The 17,800-nt window shown below is 36.7% G+C and overlaps 1 protein-coding gene across 4 annotated transcripts in view; it reads right to left on the reverse strand.

Moving 5' to 3' along the window:
- The window catches only part of LOC100026263 (acyl-coenzyme A synthetase ACSM5, mitochondrial), a 71,960-nt gene that overhangs the window by 42,917 nt on the left and 11,243 nt on the right, over positions 1–17,800 (reverse strand). For 3 of the 4 annotated variants that reach the window (XM_007498189.3, XM_007498188.3, XM_056806562.1), the window contains one exon: positions 1,397–1,656. In XM_007498189.3, coding sequence (XP_007498251.2) covers positions 1,397–1,603 — 207 coding nt within the window. In that variant the 5' untranslated portion in view covers positions 1,604–1,656. Of the gene's footprint in view, positions 1–1,396; positions 1,657–5,887; positions 6,018–17,800 lie in introns of those variants that run through there. The other variant, XM_001376902.5, reaches the window with a different exon arrangement.

Below are 17,800 nucleotides of genomic sequence, written 5' to 3' on the forward strand. Positions count from 1 at the left end.
CTGACAAAGGTCTAATTACTTAAATTTACAAAGAGCTAAATCAATTGTACAAAAAATCAAGCTATTCTCCAATTGATAAATGGGCAGGGGACATGAATAGGCAATTTTCAGTCAAAGAAATCAAAACCATTAATAAGCACATGAAAAAGTGTTCTAAATCTCTTATAATCAGAGAGATGCAAATCAAAACAAGTCTGAAGTATCACCTCCCACCTAGCATATTGGCTAACATGACAGCAAAGGAAAGTAATGAATGCATGAGGGGGTATGGCAAAGTTGGGACATTAGTGCATTGCTGGTGGAGTTGTGAATTAATCCAACCATTCTGGAGGGCAGTTTGGAACTATGCCCAAAGGGTGTTAAAAGACTGTCTGCCTTTTGGTCCAGCCATACCACTGCTGGGTTTGTACCCCAAAGAGATAATAAGGAAAAAGACATGTACAAGAATGTTTATAGCTGCACTCTTTGTGGTGGCAAAAAACTGGAAAACGAGGGAATGCCCTTCAATTGGGGAAATGACTGAACAAATTGTGGCATATGTTCGTGATGGAATACTATTGTGCTCAAAGGAATAATAAAGTAGAGGAATTCCATGTGAACTGGAACAACCTCCAGGAAGTGATGCAGAGTGAGAGGAGCAGAACCAGGAAAACATTGTATCGATTGTAATGGACTTCTCCATTAGTCTCAATGCAATGACCCTGAACTATCTTCAGGGATCTATGAGAAAAAACACTATCCACATTCAGAGGAAAAACTGTGGGAGCAAAAACACCAAAGAAAAACAACTCCTTGATTACACCGGTTGAGGGGGATATGATTGGGGTGGTAGACTCTGAATGAACATCCTAATACAAACACCAACAATATGGAAATGGGTTCTGGTCAAGGACACATGTAATACCCAGTGGAATTGCGCATTGGCTATGGGAGGGTAGGGGAGAGAGGGATAGAAAATGATTTTTGTAACCAGGGAATAATGTTTGAAATTGACCAAATTAAAAAAATGAAATTAAAAAAAAAGAAAAAGCTGGAAAGATCTGCAGGAACTGAGGCAGAGTGAAATAAGCAGAACCAGGAGAACATTATATACAATTATGACAATATTGTGAGATGATCAGCTATGAAAACTTGACTACTCTCCTCAATGCAATGATCTGGGACAATCCCAAAAGACTTGGGATAGGGAATTATCTATCTCCAGAGAAAGAACTATTGGAATCAGATGGATGCAGGTCAATGCACACTATCTTTGACATCATTGCATTTATGGTTTTATTTGGGAGTTTTGGTTGTGTATGAGTGTACTCTTACAACCATGATCAATATGGAAGTGTTTTGTATGATAATAAAAATAAATATTTTTAAAAATGAAAAAAAAATCCCCTAACCTTACCTTCTCCATTTGAGTCCACATGTCTAGCACATCACTGGCAAAATTAAAATACTCTGGTATTGCCTGCTTTCCTTCAAGAATGGCTTCAAAGTCAGTGATGGTCTTCTGAGGTCTAGGCAGCCCAATACTCACATATCGGAGAGGCTTATAGAAGGCTTTAGAGCCCCACAGTGGCTGAAGAAGCAGACGAGCTAATCTCAGCCTCATGGTCCCACAGACTTGTCTGGATGGGCAGCTGGGGAAGTATGGGATCTTTTTACCTATGTCAACAAAAGGAAGCAAAATTAAGTCATTAGAGGTGGGAGAGGCGGTAGGTGGAGCTCTGGACTTGGAGTGAGGAAGATCTGAGTTTAAATGTTGTCTCATACTCTTCCTAGATGTGTGACATTGGGAAAGTCACTAAAACCAGCAGTATCAGTTTCTTAATCTGTAAAATGAGGACAATATTTTTTTTTTGAGTTTATTGTGGTTTGATCCAAATCGGGAGTAAGAAAAGGGAGAGGGAGAGAAGGAGAGAGGAGGAAAGGGAAAGAGGTTAACTCAACCTTCTGATAGAGTCAGAGGGAGTTTTTAGGCCTGGAAGGCCAAGGTAAAGAAGGGAATCAGTCCTTGACTCACGTGATCGATCTGAAAGAAGCTGTCTGCTGGCCTCCTCTCTGCTCAAGCTCCTTGCAGGCATTTAAATGAGGACAATATTAATCTCCCTCACAGGATTTGCTTTAAGGATTAAATGAATACTGTACAAGCCTTAGGACAGTATGTGAATGCCTAGCTATCATCATTATGATTTCTGTGATTGTCTTCCTTGTTGAGTAATGATACTTCTCTAATGATGACTAGTAAACATATCTGCTTAACACTGTATTTGTAGTATATTTATGAATGTTGGTCAGGACATTGAGTTAATATTTACTAGGGTGTAGTAGTGAGGCTCACCAAAGAGGAGCTTTGCTAATGTGACTGTCATAAAACTATTAAAATTATGGAAAGTTGGTGAAGAGGCCAGGAAGAATATCAACTTTAAGCTAGAATTGAGGGAAACTTGGGGTTCTATGGAAGAGGATATAGGTGGCATTGAATGCAAGAAATAAGAATTTTTCCTAGAACTTACCTGCAATTCTGTGATTGTAGGAATTAAGTGGCAGAGGATCCTATATACTGATATGCCTGGGTATTTGGGGGAGACTAGCAGAAAGCAAGAGAGCAAATATGTTTTTTAATTCATTATCATTATTTGGAAGACTCATTTTTTTTTTACTTCAAATCTGGCCTCAATCACTTATTATCTGTGTGACCCTGGGAAAGTCATTTATTTGCCTCCCTTTCCTCATCTCTAAAACAAGGTGGAAAGGGAAATAGCAGACAGTTCTAGTATCTTTGCCAAGAAAATCACAAATAGTTGGACATGACTGAAAATGATTTCATAATCATGATATCATAATTTGATAATATTTTTTCTCCTCCTTTAGTAAACTTCGTACATCTTGCCACATCTTAATGGGAGACCTTAACACATACTTACCCAAAAAAAAAAGAATCCATCTAAGGTAAACACTCCTTTCTCCCCAACTCTACATGACCTCAACCATATTTCACCATTCTCTCCTCTCTTGCTTTCATCTTGAAGAGACAGCCCTCATCCTTGTTAACACTAGCCCCTCTACTTTGGCCCTTGGCTCTATTCCCTCCCATATGCTCTGATAGACTGTACCTTCAATTATCCTCTATCTTTCCCTAAGTTTCAATTTTATCTTATCCTCTAGTCCAGCACTGGTGAACATTTTTGAGATCACATGCCCAAAGTGCAACTGCTGCCTATGAGCCCCTCACATTACCTCAGACAGAGGAGGGAAGAAGTGCTTCCATTGGGCAGCTGGACAGAGGGGAAATGCAGGCAAAAATATCCTAGGGCACTGTGGAGAGGGAGAACAGAGCAGCCTTGCCACTCTGGTACCTGTGCCACAGCTTTGCTAACATGACTCTAGTCCCTTCCCTATTACTAATAAACATGACCAGTTCTCTCTCATTCTTAAAAGAAAACTTCACTGGTCCTAAACATCGCCTCAAGTTATTGTCTTATGTATTTCCTCCCTTTCATAGCCCCAATTTTTTTAAAGCTATTTTCTTTGTCTCCGTTTTTATCATTTTACATTCTGGTTATGATGCCTTGCAAACTAACCTCCCACTTCATCATTTAACTGAAATTTAAACCTCTCCAAGATGACTAGTGATCAATTAACAAGCAAATCTGATACTTTTCTTCAATCTTTATCCCCATTAACCTCTTCACAGTATTTGACCCTGTTAACTGTAGTACCCAGAACTAAGCATGATACTTCAGGTGAGATGTAACAAAGGCACTGTACAATGGATCTATCACCTTCCTATTTCTGAACCGCCAAGATCATAGTAGTTTTCTTGGATGCCACATCATACTTCTGATTCATATTATTCATGCTTATTTGTTGATTAGGAAAAAAAACCTTTTATTTGTAGAATGAAATGCTCACTTAATGTTTTTCTTCCAATCAAGTGTCTCTCAGCCAGCCACATATCAAAATTATTCATTATTCCTTGCAAGCTAAAACAATATAAATAATCTAGTTCAATGACTGTCTGGTCATAGAAATCATAAAAGGCGTAAATCAGAGAGATGCTTGCCTGCCAAAGTTATTTGCCACTGTGATGAAAAATCCGGTACAGATTTTAAGTGGTGAGTTCCTTCAGATGATCCTACTGTATTTGCAAGTGATAATGTGCTGGTTGCCCCAATTCCTAGAATATTGCAAACCTCCCAGAAGTGAGGTAAGCACTCAAAAGCATTTAAAAGTAGTGCGTTTGAGCATTGGCCATCCACACTGGAAAGATCTAGCGTATATACTGACTAAAATATGACATGTATTTTGATGGAAAACCCACAGAGCTTGACTAGCACTCTGTCCTTTATAACTAATTAAGGTAATACAAATGGACAATGAATTGAACCCGAATAAAATAGCAAAAGGAAGGCAAGGTAGATTACCCCTAAGAAACTACAAAATTCCTTCAATGACCCCAAAACACCCCTAGAAACAAAGGACCATGTTTTTAATATCAACATTCTACCTGTGTCTCCGTAGAGCTACAAGACATGGACTACAACAGTCTCTGAATAATTGAAAATGATTAGCACACAGAGGACAACAGAAAGCTGAATAGGCAGTTGTGAACAGTTTGCAACATATAATCAATGAGAAAGTTTGAAAAAGAATACAGCTAAAATATGTAAATGAGAAAATGTGTGAGAGGAAAAGATAATAGTCTGGTTATGTGCTAAGGATGAAGAATAACAGATGGCCACCGTGAGTTCTTTACTTGCATTCTGAGGAGATACAAGTACAGTCAAGAGAAAGTGAGGATGGCTTCTGATATGTTGGGTAATGGATCTATGAGACAATATGAAGAATGTGATGTGTAGACATGGATGGGTTGCAATCTGCATTACTGGAGGAAAATTGTAAATCAAGGAAATCACATATCCAGAATATTTGGGCATTTATTCCATCTAATTCATACGATTATGATTCTGTTGTATGGAGCATTGTAGTTGATATGAAAGCATAATATATTAATTATTAAACCTTGTAGGAGGTCATTTTATCAAGAACAAAGAAGAGTTAATATTTTACAAAAATGGACAGAAAACTCAAGATTTCATTATGCTAAAATTGAACACAGGCCAAAAAACATAAGAAGATTCAAGAAAAATTTAGTTATTAACCATGAGAAATGATTAAATTAGAAAGGTTTTGGAGTATATTCATAGTTTTCTGAAGACAATGACATAGAGCAGTGTGATACTACGGAAAACATGGGATTTTGAATTAAAGAATCTTGGCTTTGCCCCTTTCTGCTTCTGATTTTTTTCAGCCAAATCACTTAATCTTTCTAGATATCAGTTTCTTCATCTATGAAGAGAGGATTGGAGTAGATGGATTCTAAGGTTCCTTTAAATTCTAAATCTTTGATTCTGTGATCTCGTAGAGTACAGCCACATTCTTCTTCTAGTCTTGTAAATATGTCAGGGACACTGGGGGCACTTCCCCTTATGAGAGGGTACCTAGAAATCTTCCTTTCCCCCTCTTCAACATGAGAGGCTCAAGGTTGAAGAAAGGTAGCCTCCAGAAAACAAAATACTGTATCTCAGAGTCTTAGAGCTGGAAAGGGGAGAAGTTGGAAAAGGGAAATATGATGGAGGAGGGAAGATATAGAGTAGGAGAAAGGGTAAGGGAGCAGGGATAGAGAAGGGGATAAGAGTATTTTTATTTTCCAGCAAACATATCAGAGGTATGTCTTAGAAAATACTCTGACCTATTTAACTCAAAACAATTAGCTCTGGTCATTAGCATATATAATCAAAGGCACAACATAAATCATCTGAAAGGCAACCTTTTGACCAGAGATATCACACAAAAGCATACCAAGCAAGGGTCTATTCTTCACATACCCTACCTCTCAGCCAGTGAAATATAGGAGGCATCCTTTTTTTTTTTTGACTCAAACTAGGAAGAGTCCCCAGTGCTTGTGTCCATTCCAACTCCCCAAGGTGACTGAATAAGTTAATAATAATTCACAGATAGTTCTTTGCAGGAGAACTTTGGACCTTGCCTGAAGCAATGAGAGGGAGGAGTAAAGAAATGTTGTTTTCCCAATTTCACCAGGGCTGGGGCACCTGAATTCACTAGGACTAAGATTCAATGTCAACCGAAACTAGAGCTAAATCCCAGCATGAATTCTAGGATGGGAAAAAATATGATAAGGACAACAAAAAAGAGGCTTTAAAAAAAGTTACATTCAGAACAAGGAAGAATATGAAAGTGATTGTCAGGGAACAACAGGCAGGTCATGAATAAGTGCTATTTTGATTAGGGCTTTGATACTGGTAAGTGATATTATATAACTATATGGACAGCACATTATATAATTATGTATATATTTAGCATTACATACATTGCAAGTATACCTTCCACATTGTAGGGGTCAGGGACATGGGTGCCAGCTGATCTGGAAAATCTGAGTAAGATTTTTTGGTCCTCTCTTTATAACCGAGGAGAAGTCTGAATTTTCCTTTTTCTTTTATGCTGTATTTACAGTACCTTGCTGTAAAATTTGGATTAAATATTTAGCCACAGGCTATATAATTTATAAACTTTTTCTGTGTCTTCTTCTGGTCTTCATGTGTCATTTGTGACTTCTGCAAAACTTCCCCAAAATTCCCATTGAAATTCTTATGCTGACCCACAATATAGAAAAATTGTGATGGAGAAAATCACAAACGTGGTAAGGATACCTATATACATACATTGTACTTACAACAACCCTATGAGGTAGGTGCTGTGAGCCTTATGTCCATTTTATAGATGAGAAGGCCGAGGCTGAGGGAAGTCTAGAGTCCTAGAGCTAGTGTGCCCGAGTTAGAATTTGAAGCCAGGTCTTCTGGATTTCATTAAGAACACAGCTCACTTTACCTCTTGGGTAATGCATAGCCTCTTGTTCCATCTTCCCTTACTGTTACTCTTCTGAGGACATGCTCAGTCAGCATTCTAGTCAAGCATAGAGTCATCTCTCCTTTGGAATAAGCAGAGATGTCTTCTGCTGTCCACCAGGGTACCACATAGAAACTGGCATGTGGACAGCTCTCTTCTCATGGGCAGATTCAGCTTTGTATGCTTCATTGCTAGGTTAAGTATCCCCAAATTCTCTTCTACCATTGATTGCTAAGTTGGAGAAGTGGCTGACATAGAGATACACGTGGTAGAAGAAGAGGTGGCTTCTGGTTGGCTAGTCTGCTGTGGGGGTGGGGGCTGCTTTGGAGGCTACGAGAGGAGGCTCCAGTGGGGACGTAGAAGAAGGAAAGATTCTTTCCCAAGCTAGCATTATGATGAATCCAGGGAGCGCTGGGCCCTTCCCATGAGGAACATGGATTCACTCAGCTAGACTTGTACAGCAAGATCCTGGCTCCTTTGCATCTCCTTTTGGTTTCCCTTTCCTTTAGCATAAATTTTCCAAATCCCCAAAGTCCTGGGAAATCTGCATTTACCAATGCAGTCATGTTTATGGCAGTGGAAACAGGATTGATGGTACAATAAAGGAAAAGATCAATTTCAGAGGGAAAGACTCTAGAAAAGAAAGGTCCACTTGGATACTGTTTGACTCTTTGATTGGATGTAGAGAAGAAATATAAAATGGCTAATTAGTAGTCTTGTAAACCCTGCGTTCTATGGAGGCTTAATTATTAGTCTCCAACTATCTGAAGTGAAATTAGCTTTCCAATGGGTTGTACTTGTAGTGATGTCATTGCATTCCTTTTTAATCAATTTGATTCTTTATTGCTAAGCATTCTCTTTCTTGAATGGCAATAAACAACCCATTCCATGCCTGATTCATAATTATCCACTGGATTTTTATTCCCTCTCGATGGAGAAAATCTTAGACTGTGAGCTCATGGCTATTTTATAATTAACAACTATATAAATAACAACGTCTCCAGGAGTATACAGGATGGGAATAATGAATCAATGAATGTGAGAACTGGAGAACCTACTTTCACTGTTGAAAAGTTAGGTAATCCAAGAGCAATAAACTTGCCACAGAACCACATAGCTGGGTGTATTTCCTGGGAACTGTTGATTGTTTCATCTTGTGGTGTTTGATAAGCGTGAGCAAAAGATGATTGCAAAGACAATTTCAGCTTAGATAAGCTGTAACATGTTTCAGATAAGGGAAAGGAAGGGGAGTAAGCATTTATTTAGCACCTACTATGTGTCTGACATTGTGCTAAGCACTTTGATTTTAAGCAAACATCTAATTTCCTCCTAACAACAACCCTGGGATGCAGGTACTAATTATTATCTCCACTTTACAATTAAGAATATTGAGGTAAACAGGGATTAAGTGGATTGCCCAACATCACACAGCTATTAAATATCTGAGGCTGAATTTAAACTCAAGACTTCCTGATTCCAAACCCAGTGCTCTGTACAATCATCGCCTCGTGAAGAAGAGGTAGAGAAATTATTTGAAGAATTTAACAAGATCCTACAAACCAAGACAAAATATATTTTAATATTCAATTATCTCAATGAGGATCTCAATGAGGAGGTAGGTATGCAGGAATTTGACAAATATATTGGAAAATATGGCTCAGATTTAAGAAACAAAAAATGCCAAAGTCTATTAGAGCCACATATCTTCTTTGTATCATGAATCATTTCCTAAAGAATAGAGGTGGGAGATGGATGTTCCAAGCATTGAATGACATTATCACAATGAAACTGACTACATTTTGGTGGTAATAGGAGTAGTAAAAGGAGTCATTATTACTACTACTACTAACTAGGATTTATGTAGTACTTTACAGTTTACAAGCATTAGTGTCCCATTTGATCTTTACAAGCTACTTCTGGTTACTGATGTGAGACATACTGGAATCAGTTTACAGAGTGCACTTTGACAACTGGTCTAGTTAAAGCAAAGATCAGTCAGTATGAACTTATATGTGATGTTAATGATTTGAAGAAGACCCTGTGAACAGCTGAAAGTTTCAAGCTGATCTCTTCAAATAGGACAATGAGGCTAAAAAATACAAAATAGTAAAAGGCAAATATTGAGCATGGTTATCCTTATAGGATGTAAAAGTTTATCTGATGTAGACAAAATAGTCACCATAACAATCAGACCAAAGGAAACAAGAAACAGACTTTACCAGAAAACATCTAAAATTCTTGTCAGAGAAAGAGATACACAATTCAAATCACTTGGAATACAGAGCCAAGTGGGACTTTGACTATGTGTTAGGTGCTGGAGAGAAACCTGAAAAAAATACCATTTCTACCAATTCTCCATTTCTCACTGTAACTGGTAAAATAATGAGATTGATTTTATATCTTTTAAAAATTGATCCTATTCTCAAAAATATACATTTTATTCTGTTATTATTCTTTGTCTTTGAACAGAAGTCATAAACTTAGCTGCCTCGTAATGAGTTGTTAAGAAATTCAGGTCTTCTGTTAACCACTGTTCAATTTGTGTGTCAATAAAATCTTTTATCCTTAAAGGAAGTAAGTGGATATCTGGAAGTCTGGTCTATTATCTTTATACCACCAAGCTTTCCTTCAAGGATATCTTGTATGTTATCCAAAAAAATCTGGTTGGCTCTCTCTGTCTTTGCAGATGCAGCTGGATTCAAACAATCAAAATTTTTTAGTCATAGGAGGGAAGGAGGGGGATTATTGCTAGCCTTCATTCTCAATTTCCATCCAATCATATTTTCTTCCATATATGATGCTAGCCTTCCTATTTTCTGTGCTTCACTAAACAATAAAAAGTACTATTAATTCCATAACTGGGTCTTAACTTTGATGGGGAAGCTGAGATCCTATTTATTGGTAAATTCACACTTTACTAATAAATTGATTATCCTTGGAACTTTGTGCCTCAATCTACATTATTAAAAAAAACATTATACAGGTTTCTTCTTTGTCTATCCTTGGGTTCAAAAAGGTAACTTTGCATATCTGTATATACATATAATTCATAGAAGACTAAAATTTTAGATATTCCTTTTTCTAATTAGTTTACCTCTACCCTAGCATGAGATGAAGGAGAATCTCATCTTTCTACTGCTTTAATTTCCCTTCTCTCAGACCAGAGCTGTGTACTTACTGGCTTGTGTCAAAATCATTATGAATGCCATATGTTTTAATAGCCAAATCATAAGGTCCAGAACATGAACAAGTGCTAAAATAAAGACTATCAGGGCACAAAAGGAATAGCAGTATGGAATCAGGTATGAATCTCTACCCCCTCCTCAGGCACCCTCTGGTCAGAGGAATAATAGAAAGTGATCAGATGTTAAAAGTGAATTTTCCAGAATGGATTCCAGTATAACAGAAATTTATGTTTTTTCTTGTCATTCCACAAACCATAGTTTTGGGTTTGACATCACGCACTCTGATGATATCCACGGTCATCCCTCCCCACATGCATGTATACATGCTATGACATGCCATAAGATGCTGATGTTTCTTGTTTTCCCTGCTTTCCTCTGCATGGAAAGTGAACAATACCCCCTTTCTCTTCCAGCTCAGAAGAAGAGTATGTGGGGGTTGAAGGTGTAGCTTACAGCTCCTATTTCAACCACTTGGCTTCTTTTCAGAAGGAAATTCCTTCCAAGGTTAAAAAAACAAACAAACTAGAAACTTGGAGAACCTTTGAGTAATGCTGGTATGGTAAAATTGCTCTTTTACTATGATTCCATGGCAATACCTTTGAGGGTGAATTTGCATTTCTTTCAGTGGTCAAAATTTTTATTTTTCTAAAGTCATGATGAACATCAGAACTTAATATATTAAGAAAGGTTATGCTAGTCTCACAAGTAATTATCCCATAGTACCATTTATTTCAGAGCTTCATTAATATTCCATGCCGTAGACATAATCCAATGCAATGCTCTACTTGACAAGCTGCTTCAATAACCAAGAATCTAAATTATGTGTAGGTCATATTATATGTAGCCACTGATTTTATTACTCTGCAAGATTTTTTGCTTGTATATTATAGAAATTCATATGTGTCTATATGTATAGCCATAGTCTAGAAGCAAAAATTATGCTCTTGTCAGAAAGGTGATTGACTCAAGGTGCAGAATGAGAAGTACATTTTCTCAAGCAAGGAAAACTGAGACCTTATGGCATGGTCCTAGCTTGTATGGAGTTGGGGAGAGATGATTGTAGATGTCAAGAAAGAGCACCATATGGTGTTAAAGCTTTCCCGCCTTGGTTATACTTATTTACTCCAAGATTCTACCCACCCTTTTTCTTTCTCTTTTTCCTTTCATTTTCAGCCTCCAATGATCTTGGGATATCTCTGCTTAGTTAAGCCTTCCACCATCCTTTCTTTTAACCTTATTTACAGTCTACTAAGGGGTGGGAGAGCAGAGATGAAGGAAAGGTGATGATACTGAAAAAAATGAAGACGGCATAAGGAAGGCCATCAAAATATTGTGAAAAACTACACAAAGGTGGACATAAGGAAGTTCAGAAAGAAGCCCAGAGAAGCAAGATAGTTTTGAAATTAATGTTTTAAATTTATTATATGCTTTTAAAATAGCAAACAGTATGTCTGGTTTCATATAAAATCCTCTTTTGTGTTCTATTTGCATATAGAGATGCTCAGTTTTGGACAGGAGAGGGGGTAACTTGCAAATCCAAAATAAAAAAAAATCAAAGGACACTAGGGCCAGATATATTCTCCAGTTCCATGAAGCCTGAAAAAACTTCTTCAAATTTTATTATGGGATCAAAAGTGTAGACTTCTTTTGCACAATAAGACCTTAACAGCTTTTTGTTTTTTGTTGCTAGTCTCTTGCTAACTAATAATTTCATCAACTGGATTTAGAGGAAATCAACTTATCAAGGCTATCTTGATCTATTCCACCCCTCTCCCATCCTCCCTACTAGGCAGGGACTAATGTCTCACATAGTATACAGTATAAAAATGGATAAATGATTTAAACACAAAGGATAATATCTGTCTCCTAGGTTGTTGTGAGCCTCTAAGAGAACATATTGTTCCACAAATCAATTGCTTAAAAAAAAAAACCCAACTAATAATACAAACAGTGGAATCTATGCTCTTGACAACTTTTGGTCAATTTTCAATGGTAAAGATGTGGTCTCATGTGGACTATCATTTGGAAAAGCCTTCTTTTCCCTTCTAATATTTTCATTGAGGATGATCTTTCTCTCTCTCTCTCTGATTTTTATCAATATAAAATATTGATGAGAAAGGAAGCATACTGTTTGGTAATTCTTGACATTCTTTTGGTCATTCTTATTTGGTATTAATGTTTCATGTTTTTCAATGCCAATTGTGTTATTCTCTTCTTTAGATTACTGGTGAATTGATATTTCATTGTCCTCATAGTTTTTCAATTCTAACATGGATTTTTCTTTATATATGTTTGTTTTAATATAGCTACTTTTGTAACATTTAAAATAGTGAGAGCCATAAACTGTGGCAGTTAAAAGAGTTGGGATCATAAACTGTAAGAGTTAAAATGGTTGAGGTTGTAAACTGTAGTGAGTAAAATAGTTGAAGATATAAATTGTGATAGATATAAGAGTGGGTGAATAAATTGTGACCGCAGAAATTATGGTTTCAAGACAGTGTCTTGTTTTAAATCAAATATAAGGTGGTTGCCAGGGAAAAATTCCCAATTATTAAATATACCCAAGTCAGCTGAGTTTTATAGAGATTTTAATTAATACAAATGAGGAATTAAGAAAGAGAGAAAAAGAGAAAAAGGAAATAAGTATAAAGGGCCTTAAGCCAACATGGCCTAGACCTGAGTCTTAAGAGAGAGAGATCAGTCAGTCAGTCTTTTATCACTCACCACAAGGTCTGTCTAAGCAAGGATTCTAGTGACAGTCTCCTCAGAGAGAGTTCCAGCCAGAGTCCTCCTCAAAGAGCCTTCTAGCCAGAGACTGTTTCAAAGGGCCTCTCTCAAGAGCCTCCAGAGGGACAGAGTCCCCTCAGAGGAGCTCCAGAGAGACCTCCTTAGAGATTGTCCTCCAAGAGCTTCCCTTCTCCAGAGTCTCTCTCAAGAGATTTTTTAAAAGGATTGCTTTTCAAGAGATCCTGTTTTTTCTTATATAGGGGGTTTTCTCCTATGTCACCTCCCCTAAGTCCTTACATCTACCAATCACAGTAGACGTTTTCCAAAGGACAACCCATTCTAAAAACACTGCTGGGTCGACTAATCCCTTTAGTAAGTTTGAACCAGAAAAAACTTCTGAATAAGTTTTCATCTCTTTGCTCCTGGCAAGTTTACAAGTTGCCTGACCTTTAATAGGTACTTAGCACCCCATTGTATTCATTCTAAAAATAGGCATGGCTTAAAGAACTTTTTGCCTCATTATAAGTATGGGTTTAAGTACTTTCATTCTTTAGCAAGGCTTTTTCCCCCCCTAAAGCAGTCTTAAGTAGAGGTGGAGTAGAGGTCCTCCCATTTCTGATCCAAGTAGAGTTCTCACATTTTAAATGGGAAATGTTCCCAGTAGAGAATTGTTCCAATGGAGAATTCCCCAATGTGGAAATTTTTAACATTCACAAGTCTGAGAAATTTCAAGATTTACACTTTCCACAGCTTCATTTTGCTAGCATAGTATCATTTTTACTTTCTCTATTTGTAAATCTTGAGTTGTGGCATTAGAATCTAAATATAATGGTTCAAATATAGTTTATAGCAAAAAAATTTTTTTTAATAAAAGTCTTTTCAGATCTTTTCAATTTTCTTTCTCTTGGTCCATTCATTTTCATTCTCCAATAACACTGGGATAACTTTAATTAGTTGGGCCTTCCACCAAGTTTTATTTAACTTTATTTACCCTCCACTGCTACTCTTTCTTTTGTGAGGTTATGCTCATAATAATCATCCTTTTTTATAGAGTTTACATAAGATTTTTTAGATTGATTTTTGCCTTTAGTTGCGATCTTTCTGTATCTAGCAAGTCAGTCAAGTGTTTGCTAACTGTCCTTTTTAGTATATTTTAGTATTCTTGTTATGGCTATTTATTTATTGAAACAGAGGTATGAAATTATTATGATCCATGTTCATATTATTTCTTAAATTCATAATTTTTTGTTACTGATATCTTGTTTAAATAAGTCAGGACTGAATTTTTCCCAACTGCATGCCATATTTTTTCTCATTTTTATTAATCTAATTTTGAACTAATTCTCATCTGATATTTTATGAAGGGATACTTCTCATTATCTTTTAGCATTCTCCTCTATAAATATTTGCAGATGAATTTATGATCTAGTTGTCACATATTTTAGCTTGGAAAGGAAGTTGTGAGCTGAGATAATTTCTAGTCTCTTGTTCTCATGGTGGTAGTTGCTTTATAACAGTTATAAGTTGTAATTTTTTGTAAATAAAGATGATGATCTGTGGGGATATTTGTTCTTTTACTCATTTTCAAAAATTTTTTTGTCATCAACAGCTTATTTAAGTGGTCAGGTTGGAGTTCTTTTATTTGTCTGCATATCTTATTTTCATCTTTGTTCTTTTATGTCAATGGCCAAACTATACAAATAGCAAATTTGGAAATGATTAGCAGTGTTAATTAGAAATTTTCTTTCATTAATATATAGATCCACTATCCTTTTCCTTGAAACTTGCTACTCATTATGTCCAATGCCTTATGACTCATTTCTTGAATACAGATATGAAGTTTTTATGTAGTTGATAAATCTCTGATATCATTTCTTGATATTGAGCAATATTTTTCCATCATAGTTTCATAATTATTGTGCCCACTTCTGCATTGGAGTAATGAAGTCTTGGTGCATACATATATTGATTCAATTTGAGGCATCAAATGGAATTCTTTATGAAATTTTCTCCATCATCTAGAGCAGATATTGGCACATAAGCTCGATTTATTTTTATGGAGTTCTTTTTCTAAATACTTTTCATGAGCACTGCAAAGTGAGATGACCAGTATACTTAGAATGCTTCTCAATACCTTTGCATGTAACCAACATTGCCAACTTATTTATTGGTCTCTCTGAGACTCTCTCAGTCAACCTTTCACTAAATTGAATCTTTCTTATAATTTTTGGTTTCATGTACAGTAAGAATACCAACACTGTGTTGAATTTTTCCAATAGAATATCAAAAATTGAAAGAGTTTTAGTTTTTTTTAAATTTTGACCCTATCAAACACCAAATAAAATAAGCATTTTCATATACTTAGTAGAACAAAAAATATAGCATTGCACATGAAACTGCACGTCTGCATTATATTTAGTTTATTTTTCTTTAAAAATTGGAATGTAACTTTAAAAGCAGTTCTTATCTAGGATTCTTTCTATTTTTGTCCATGCGTTCTTTTGTTATATTTTCTTCCTTCCTTCCTTCCTTCCTTCCTTCCTTCCTTCCTTCCTTCCTTCCTTCCTTCCTTCCTTCCTTCCTTCCTTCCTTCCTTCCTTCCTTCCTTCCTTCCTTCCTCCCTTCCTTCCTCCCTTTCTTCCTCCCTTCCTTCTTCCCTCCATCCCTCCCTCCTTCCTTCCTTCCTTCCTTCCTTCCTTCCTTCCTTCCTTCCTTCCTTCCTTCCTTCCTTCCTTCCTTCCTTCCTTCCTTCCTTCCTTCCTTCCTTCCTTCCTTCCTTCCTTCCTTCCTTCCTTCCTTCCTTCCCTTCTTCCTTCCCTCCTTCCCTCCTTCGTTCCTTCGTTCCTTCGTTCCTTCGTTCGTTCGTTCCTTCCTTCCTCCGTTCCTTCCTTCCTTCCTCCGTTCCTTCCTTCCTTCCTTCCTCCCTCCTTCCCTCCCTCCCTCCCTCCCTCCTTCCTTCCTTCCTTCCTTCCTTCCTTCCTTCCTTCCTTCCTTCCTTCCTTCCTTCCTTCCTTCCTTCCTTCCTTCCTTCCTTCCTTCCTTCCTTCTTTCTTCCTTCTCTTTTCACAGTTATACAAAAGAAAGAGTTTTGTTAACAGGTCTAGACGTTCTTAAAAGAATATGATTGTTAGTACCCTTTGTATCTCTTATTAAAGAATGCTTTATTTATGCTCGTCTGAAAAAAGCAAAACCTACCACTTTCCAATGACTCCAGACCATGGAACATTTCTTTATTATGAATGAATTTGGTTAAAGAAAGCATATCATCTATCGACTATTTCTGGAAATGCATGCCTTCTTCTACACCTATAGTCTCTACCTCTCTGTCATGAGTTGATTTCTTCTTCGTTTGGGGTTCTGAAGTTCTTTACATAATTGTGATTGTCACAAACATTTTCTGCAGTTTCTGCTTATTTTGCTCTCTACCATTTTATATAGCTCATCCCAAGATTCTCTGAATTTGTAATATTCATTGTTTTTTAATATAAATCTCAAATAGATCTGTGATATCATTGATCTTGGAGTTTCCTTCAGTGATTAAGATTGCAATTCATCCATGCCTGCTCATCCAGTGTAACTTTTGGCCACACTTGCATAAGTTTGTTGCAGTGTATGCATCCAATGTGCTAGCAGCTTTCCCTGATTTTTCTTGACATTGTAAAGATACCACTGGATCTGTGTGGCTAACTATTTGCCATCTCTCATTCTTGCAATCTTTTCTTCTTGCCACACATTTCTTTGGTGACCTTCTATCACCGTTTGCAGGAAAATGATTTTTAATTCTTCAGAGATGATTGCATCCCATTCTTGGCCTTACATCAATACAAGTAGAATGTTGGTATTAAAGTGGATCTTTATTTCTATTTTTACATGAAGCATTGGCTACAATTTATTAAGTCAGTTCCCAAGCAATATATACTTATTTTCCTTCCAGTTCTTCAGTACTCTCTCTTCTTTTCTGTCACTTCTACCGTCATATTGATCATATTGAATTAAGCATAATTTTGTATTTTTGTTTGTTTCATGGGTTGCTGTGGATATCATCTATGGACAACGTGGTCATGAACCTCTCTGTTCTTAGCTTGGCTGCTCCATGAATTCCAGGGACAGTGTTTCACCAGCATCATACTTTGAAGCGATTCCAGTATGGAGGAATATTGTCAGTCTGCTTCCAAGAGTCCAATGTTCCCTCTCAGCCATAATGAAGCTATGAATGGGTATGTCATGTATCATATACTTATATCATGTATTATATATCATATATTGGATATGTAAAGACCTGACCAAAGAGTCAATTTCACCTAGTTTGATGTGTTGAAAGCTGAAGTTAGGGGTGTGTGGGTTTAAATCATGCACTATCCTCCAGCATATATTAATTAATATTAGTAATCATAGATTGGCAACTTCCTATGGAAAATTAGTGAAAGTTAGGTGCCCTTCAGAAGAGAGATATCAATTTCTCCTCATGAAGAGTAAAGAAATGCCCTTCCCCAATAAGCTTTATATATGCATAAAAATACACCTTTAATTCACTCTTTTCTAATGTGGCCAAAACTCCCCTCTTTCCCCCCCTTTTTAATAGCTCTAACAGTCAGTATTCAAAAGGTAAAAAAGAGGTTAGCAACTCAATGCTGATGGAAGATTCCTATGGTAAAAGTCCTAAAACTTACAGGTACACTCTTGACTCCCTGTCCCAAATATTTCAGTCTGAAAGGCCTTGGCCATTTCTAAACTCTGACTCAACTTAGAAATTGCACACTTGAGGAATGCTTCCATGAGTTTCAGAATGCTGGGAAACTTAAGGAGGGTAGGATGAGATAAAGAAAATATAACATACACAGAAATCATGTTACACATAGGTGTTGGGTGAAAAAAAAAGAGAAGCATTTTATTGATTTCCTATAAATTCTGACTTCATTTGTATATCTTTGGACATTGTTTTGGGTCAGCTACTCAGAGCAGTGTCC

Source organism: Monodelphis domestica, chromosome 7, assembly GCF_027887165.1.
Source record: "Monodelphis domestica isolate mMonDom1 chromosome 7, mMonDom1.pri, whole genome shotgun sequence".
NCBI classification, from domain to species: Eukaryota; Metazoa; Chordata; class Mammalia; order Didelphimorphia; family Didelphidae; genus Monodelphis; species Monodelphis domestica.